This window comes from Lygodium microphyllum, chromosome 23 (assembly GCF_053477565.2).
Source record: "Lygodium microphyllum isolate KBCC chromosome 23, Lygodium_microphyllum_v1.1.10, whole genome shotgun sequence".
In the NCBI taxonomy this organism is placed as follows: domain Eukaryota; kingdom Viridiplantae; phylum Streptophyta; class Polypodiopsida; order Schizaeales; family Lygodiaceae; genus Lygodium; species Lygodium microphyllum.
In genome coordinates this window covers 108,193,584-108,201,289 of record NC_141157.1, presented here as the reverse complement: position 1 = coordinate 108,201,289, position 7,706 = coordinate 108,193,584, and the positions used below count along the sequence as shown (strand labels likewise).

The 7,706-nt window shown below is 43.3% G+C and overlaps 1 protein-coding gene across 2 annotated transcripts; it reads right to left on the bottom strand.

Annotated features, from left to right (window-relative positions):
- Nucleotides 1–279: 279 nt before the first annotated feature.
- LOC148016601 (uncharacterized) lies at nucleotides 280–4,647 on the bottom strand. 2 transcript variants are annotated; one of them, XM_087664693.1, is made up of 2 exons: nucleotides 2,724–4,647; nucleotides 280–2,559 (listed from the first exon to the last, which is right to left on the bottom strand). In XM_087664693.1, exon 2 carries the CDS (start codon nucleotides 2,530–2,532, stop codon nucleotides 934–936), a length of 1,599 nt encoding a protein of 532 aa, XP_087520819.1. In that variant the 5' UTR covers nucleotides 2,533–2,559; nucleotides 2,724–4,647; the 3' UTR covers nucleotides 280–933. The 2 variants fall into 2 exon arrangements, with proteins under 2 accessions (XP_087520819.1, XP_087520818.1); XM_087664692.1 differs by having other exon boundaries at nucleotides 3,199–4,647.
- Nucleotides 4,648–7,706: the final 3,059 nt, after the last annotated feature.

The following is a 7,706-nucleotide window of genomic DNA, read 5'->3' as shown; positions in this document are numbered from 1 at the left end:
AGAACAACAACATACCTTCTAAACCTTGCTAACAAGAAAAGGTAACTTAAAAGAAGTTTCGCGTACACTCCAATAATTCAAGGCTTACTCAAAAGAGGTCAAACTCATACTTCAATATGAAAATTCGTATCTCTCTTTACAAAGGTGAAATTAAACTACTAACGTGTCACTTATAAGAGGTCGAATACCTTAATTGCACTTTGAATTGTCTCCATTATAACATTAGCTACTAAGGTGTCACTAGGAAGAGATGGAATACCTTAATGGTCATTTGCACTTTGAATATTCTCCATAGTAGCATTGAGAGGTATTTATGCCTCTACTTTGCCCAATGTTCTATTTGTTGGAATGTGAAGCTCATAGAAGGAGGACGGAATATCTACATGGCTCCTGTCGTTGAAATGTTTACAAAGAAAGCATTACTATCACTTACATCTTGAAAACTTATCAAGACTAGAGAAAGAGTGACAAGGCAGAACAGAACCTAGTCACTACATGATTTGAAAAACTGATTAAGACTAGAGAGGCAAGATTGTATCAGATGGTAGTGAAAGACTCTTATCAAATGGCAGTGTTTCTCTTGTTCAGAACCCTTCTTGAGGTGAAAAGAGTAAGTAGCACCAGCCTCCAAGAGTAGTGAGGGGGGAAAGTCACCTGGAAAGGTAGTGATGTATGTGATCTATAGGCAGTACTGCTAACATGGAAGACAAGAGAGAGCGTTAACATGCCTCTGTCTTTGGCATGCAGCTGTCTGTGTCACTTACCTACAGTATTGAGTCTGGTGCACCTGCTCTGCTCTTATGCTGCTTGAAGCAAGAGCTGCAGAAAGCTTGCCTGAATGGTCCGAACATGGAAATGAGCTCTTGTGTCTTTTCTTCCACTTAAAGCTGGATTCAAAGGCCGAATTCTCTCTATTGCCAGACCTCATCCGCTTCAAGAACTCCGCTTTCGCCTCTTTAGGCACGGGCTTGGAACGGGCCTTACATTGGTTTGAAATGCAGGAGAGAGCCCAGAGGACAAAGGCAGCAGGCCACGATGCATGGTGTGGTTCATGGGAGAGCTATGCATGTGACTTGGCATTGAGCATGGTGGCGATGGTGGGCCTGGTGATACAATCTGATTGGGAGGATGATGCAGAGGCAGAGGCAGAGGCACATTGTCGGAGGCCTTGTATGGCATCGGGATGTCGATGGCCATGAGCTGCGGCGGTGGGCACTGCCATTTTGGCAGTGGGCCTGTTAAAAGCAGGGTCTGAAGCAAAGGCCCAGCCTCTATAACAGCATGAAGGAGCTTGCCCTTCTCAGGTAGGTAGCTAGGCACCACCTTGAGGTCCAAGTCAGGGGGCTCGCAGACATTGGGTGGCTGAGTGGGCAGAACGAATGTATGCCCTAGTGATGAGGATGCAGATGGCATTTTCTTTCCCTTCCTTGATGGAGAACTTGAAAGCCTACCTGTCATTGCCAACGTTGGTGGAGAGGAAGGTGACAACACTCCTTTGTTGGTCAAGCTCCCTGGAGAAGAACTGGAAGGCACCTCTCCCTTGACTGAAGTATCTTGGGACATACCTAGCGAACCTGATGACCACTGTGGAAGTGAAGACAAGGGCATAACTCTGCAATCCAGTTTAGGTGAACAGGCTGAGGCCATAGCATTTGGCAAGGATGAGGTTGTACAACTCGAATTCCTGCTTGGAGACATTGGAACTTGTGAAATTGACATGGACCTATGAGTAGTGTGGGCTGGGGGTACGCATGAGCTTTGTCCACCGGCGTATGTAGCAATGGAAGTTGGCAGATGATAAGAAGCTCCAGTAGACATAGATGACAATTGGCGAGTCAATTTGCATCCAGGATTGGAACTCATCGATAGAGTGCTTCCCCAACTTGAATTGCTGCATAACTCAGCTTCACATCTTGGCTGAAAAGACTGCATTGCTTGGAAATCAGCAGGCATACCAAAGTCTTGGCTTTTATCTACATGAAAATCCATGTTCTGATGCTTTTGCAGATCTCCAATAGCTGTGAAAGTCTCCTTGTTAGTATCATTGGTGGCCTCAATGACTGTGTGGTGTTCTTTCTCAGGTTCTAAAATGTAGTCGAAATCTAGAACGGACTCCTTTCCGGCATCAGCCATGAGAAATGTGTGCAGATCTTGAGCTGGAGTTAAAGGTTGTTCATATTTAGACTGACCTGCTGCTACCTTGGATTTCAAATCCTGAGCAGACACATCTAATGCCTCCACATGCTCAGGAGAGGTGGGTCCATTCTGGTTACTCTGTTCAGATGAGCATGTGGAAGAAATGGATGACTGGAATATACTGCAAGGTGATCCCGTGGTGGCAACTTGCAGAGGACTAGACTGGGACAAATGCAGAATAAGCTCTTTGAGCTTTTTGCATTCCTGCACAGCCCGATCACGCTCATTCCTGGTGGTCTCTATCACAGACTGCAGGTGGAAGATCTTTGCTTCATTAATCTTCTCTTGTGCTTCTGCATCTTCCTTGCTTTTGTCAAGTTCCATCGATGTGCACATCAACTGATGTTGGAGCTTCTCCGTGCTCTGAAACCAAGCCCAAGAAAATGAGTTAGAAGTTGCACTATGTGGTGACAATGATACTCAAAAAACAGCTGGAAAGTTCCCAACCAGTACACATCCGTTTCTCCACACTGACCATGTCTTACCAACAGCAGCACACATACAGAGACAGTCACAACACAACATACCTTGCAACCATTTCCTGTCCCTCTGGCTGCCAAACAGATGGGCTTTGATGATCATAGATCATACTTTCCATGATTACAAAAGAAAGCATTGTACCAAGCTGAAAGAGTCAATACTGGGGTTTTTATTAGGGTGAACAAAGTAGCATTTGACAAGCATACAAGCACACATACTCACACACACCGACGGTACATGCAGGAGAAAATTTTTGCTTGCCTAGGGAAGCATGTGTGCTGAAATTGATGAGCATGTGCTGATTGAACAGAGCAAAGTCAAGTTGGCCTCTTTTTCTGAGATGAGCTAGCTGCTCAGGATTAGGCAGCTCAACTTATACAGAATCATCATTTTGACACTCAAAAGAGCAACAAAATGAAGGTTTGGGATCTGCTAGATTCAACCAGGAAGTATAGCCAGCCAATCAACATCTGCAGCCACGCAAAAAGAATTTGAAAAGGCAGGATTTAGATGAAGATTTACCTCTCTCGGAATGTCCCACGAGATTGGCGAAGGGGGTACACTGCCATCTGTGAATATTGAAGCCAATGCAGGTTCCATGGTGATCGATGGAAGGCCTTTTTGGTTACTGACACTTGCAAAGAGGATCTGGAGGGGGTTGTGGGGATGAACCCTCAAGACTGGATTCCACTGTCCATGCTACTCTTCTCAAGTTAGGCTGAAGCTAGATATACAGAGAGAGCAAGGCAGAAGACTAATGAAGGATGAGACTGGCAAGTTGAAGTAAGCAGCAGAACAGGGGGGATGAAGCTTCAAGACCGTGTTCCACTGTCCATGTTACTCTGCTCAAGCTAGGCTGAAGCTAGATACACAGGGAAAGAGAGGGAGCAGAGCAGAACAGGGGAGGGGAGGGGAGGGGAGGGGAGGGCCAGAAGACCAGTGAAAGAGTGAGAGGGTGGCAAATTGAAGTAGTGGCAGAACAGGGGAGGGCCAAATTAAGAATGTCGTGTGATGATTGATCGATGGGGCAAAGGACTAAAAGGCGGGCCCCGCTTGCTACGATTCCGGATGCTGTGCTCAGGACGTCGTCGCCCATCTGAAGGGAAGCCACGTGGCAAAGGCAAATCCCATTGGGCAGAGGTGCCTCAGGGGCGCCTGGAGCTTCCCTTGCTAATTGAGAGAGAGAGAGAGGCCCCTCCCCACGAGCATTCTTGCCAATTCAGTCGAAGATTCGAGATTTTTGGGCTGTTGACGTGTTGCCTGCTCATTGGTCGCAGCCGCCTTCACCAGGGGGGGCTCTCGTCGCCATTGGACCTATCAGTTTTTGAATGCCCAGAGAGAAATTCACAAAATTTCGCAGCGCAGCTCGATTGGTGGGCTTCTGTGTGATCATTGATGGTTGAATCCTTTTGGAACATCTTTTCTGCGCCCCCTCCCCCGAAAAAACAACAATTTTGATTGGCGCTTGAATCATCAGAAAAGCACAATTTTGCCATTGGACGCGGGTTTTGGGCGTGGGGATTCGGGAAGGTGTTGCCCTGTTTGGAAACTTTTATCCCTGTCCACCTGATTGGACTTCAGCGGTGGTCCAATGAGAGGCCATGTACACGCTCTGTTGGGATGTATTTGCTTTTGCCGCGGATTCGGAAAATGAGACGATCTCACTCTGAAAAAGCCATGCACTGCTCGAGAACGGCGGCTTCAGTCCCCCCAGAGAATCAGAGATCAACGTCATGCTGTTTGGTCCCTCCAAAATTTTGACCCATGTCTTCTCACGTGCTAAGAATCCCAGAACCCACATAACCCTCGAGGCTCGAAGCCGGATTATCTGTTGGGTCCATCTTACCCATCGCGAATCGCCATAGAACACTCGAACCAAGCTTATGCTGTACCAACAAACGGGTCCATCAGCAATAATAAGAATCCTGTGGATCTTACACCCATACGTTGTACAACACTCTCATGCGTTCCTCTGGCTCCATCCCAAGAAACAAAGTGGGGGGGGGGGCTAGCTAGGGGTTAACGGCATTTTCTCCCATTGGTCTTTTTTTCTTTGGAAACAACAGTAATTTGTATTAAGAAAGTCAAAATTTAATATTTACAAAGAGAGGGGCTCTGCCCTTTCCTCTGCCCCTTGCATCTTAGTGATGTGAGTTACAATGTGGGATTGCATGTTGTTACAAAAAAAAAGGGTGTGATCTACCAACTTGCAACCAAAACCGAGGTGCATATCATCTAGCTAGCTCTATATGGTAGCTATGCACGGATCCCTCCTAATACCATTTAACTCACATTAACCAGAATCTCTGCCACTCTTGTTTCTTCCATTTCCAATAGTAGGTTGTGCTCTGCTTTGTTGAGTAGTATGTCTTGTTTTTCCACCATCATTTTCCCCTCTTTATGGGCAATGCCACTTCTCATCTTCAAAACTTGTGATACACAAATAATCATCAATGTTATCAGAGGATTGTTGCAACTTTCCTTAAAGATTGTATTGTACCATCAATCCATGGGCTTCATAAGACAATGCTTTGAATGCAAGTCCATAAGAGAGGGGGTAGGCCATATGCTTCACCAAGAAGCATTTCTTTCCAAGTGACTTTGAAGGGGTGGTAAGGCACGATGATAGTATGTAGCCATTGGAGCTTTGTCTAGCTAGATGGGCAATCGAGAAAAATGTGAGGGATGATTTTCACAATCCACTCATACCTATTACAGAGCCCATTCCCTATTCCAACCTTCCTTGCCCTTTCTTGTGTCCACAGTCTTTTGTGTAGAATCACCCAAAGAAGGCATGATAGTTTAGGTTGAAAAGTAGGTGACCAACTTTGTTTGAATCGGTATTCCCATTTCTCTTTGATACAATTAAGGTGCCAAAAAGTATTTAACTTTTGAATCAAGTCACTTATGGCCCTTGACAGACTCGAGAGTGGCAACAAATCTTTGCATCTCAGCCGCCATGCAAAATCCTTAAGTCAAACCTAAAAATTAAAACTCCATAAGACTAGGATTTACATTTCTCCAAACAGTTTTCCGAACTTCAAATGTAGATCAGTTATACTTAATTTAAAGCTGGTCATGAAATCTCTATCTACTCTCCATTTTCGATGGTTAAAGTCACAAATATCTCCCTAGTCTTATATCCCTCTCGTGCCATGGTTAGCAATGATTTGGAAGTGATTGAGATCCACTAGAGAAAACAAAAGGCCCAACCGAATTGGATCCAATGTTTCCCAAGTAAAGGATGTGGGGGCTTTGTTAATTTCAAGCATCATTTTGTATTCCTTCCAAGTACCCCAAATCTATTTGATATTTAGGGAAGCTTTCTTTGACCGAAACTTGTCACTCGAGAGAATGATTGAGTGAGGAGGGAGATGTGTCCGCACAGGGCATCCTTGGACCTAAAAGTATTGAAGGCTATTGAGAAAGAGGCTTGTCCAATCTTCTTCTATCTTAGAAAGGCGTGTGATTACCCATGTCCACGTAAGGCAACCTTGGACTTGAAAGTATTGAAGGTTGTTGAGGAAGAGTCTTGTCTAACCTTCTTTTGTCTTAGAAAGACATATGATTACCTATTTTCCATCTAACTTGTTAGCTAGGTTACAAATGTCTATTATGCCTACCCCGTCCTATATTTTAGGGAAGGTGCATATGTGCCATGCCACTTTGGGCATCCTAAACTTGTTGGAGTTGCCTTCTTGAAGAAGTTTTTGTACATGGCTTCAAATTGTTTTAAGCTTGATTGGGGTGGGTGTTAACAAGCTAAGAAATATGTGCAATCTTTGTTCTCCTTGCAACTCCAACAACTGGTATCAAAGTAAGAAGGAATCTCTAGCTAGCACTACCAATAGAAATATTCATGGTCTCTATTTTGGATGAGATTTGATGTGCGCAAAGAGATTGACAAATTCTTGAGGTTAGCCCGTAAAGGCTTAGTTTGCTTAGTTTCTTAATCTAAGGTTGTTTTGGCTCCATTTTTTGCTTGTACGTGTTGCATAGGCTGCTTTATCTTTTTTTGCAATTTTGCATAGATTGTTCAAAAATAGAAAAATAAGTTAAGATTTACAATGTTCACTATAGAGACATTGTGTATAGGTTACTAGGGATTGGTAACTAGTGACAAAATTGTTATAAACAAGTTGTTTCAAGTTGCACGAAGTTTGACACAAGTTGTAGACTAAAAAATTCACAGTTTTGGAGGTTGTTGTTGGCTACTACTATATGTAGCAAGTGTAACTAGAGAAGAGACTCTAACATATATGTTGCAGCAGTTCTTAAGCTACATAGATTATCATACTCTCCATACATTTTTGCTCATGAATGAGGAATAACACTGCTCTTTGATGTATTATGGAGGTTTTAGGGAGATTATTCTTTTGATGTACTTTTGAATAGTTGGATGCTATTATGTTGATATATCTATGAGGAAGCATTGATGCTATAATACCATGTTCTAACTATATGCAATGATTTTCATAGTGTTTGGATAGTAATATATGCATTATTGCTAAACAATGGTTCATTTTCTTTCTTCTCTCAATTTTAGTTATAATAAGTAGGCATTATAGAAAGTTTACCGATTTCATGGTACAATTTATTCAAAAGAAATAGTTGAGGCCCATAAGAGGCATAGATATGAAACCAATAGATATATGTGAAGATGATTAGTCAGAGCTTGGTACATTGGTCAAATTCACTATTAGGTTGCACCTGGCAGAATCTATATACAATTGTGAATGAGATCACTACACATGACTTACAGAAGAAGTTATTTGACACCTCCGAGAAAGAAACTACCTCTTAACAAGGTGCATCTCATGATAAAGTTGTTCAAGTAATCTTCTTGCTATGCTCTTTGCTGGCATTATGGGATATCTTTAGAATGGCCATTAGTAATTCAGCTCCAAATGGTAAGTTGATGCCCAATGATGTTATGGGTAGCTTATTAGCCAAAGAGACACATAAGAAGTCCATGGACCAAGGTAGAAATGGTCAGGTAGCATTGGCAATTTGGGCAAGACTAACCAAGC

What these genes read in the sequence shown, in the direction of transcription:
- LOC148016601 (XM_087664692.1), bottom strand. Translation starts at nt 3,276, where the DNA reads ATGGAACCTGCATTGGCTTCAATATTCACAGATGGCAGTGTACCCCCT. An exon ending in CGTGGGACATTCCGAGAGAG is followed by an intron (nt 2,560 to 3,198) that starts GTAAATCTTCAT and finishes GCTTGGTTTCAG; the next exon opens with AGCACGGAGAAGCTCCAACA.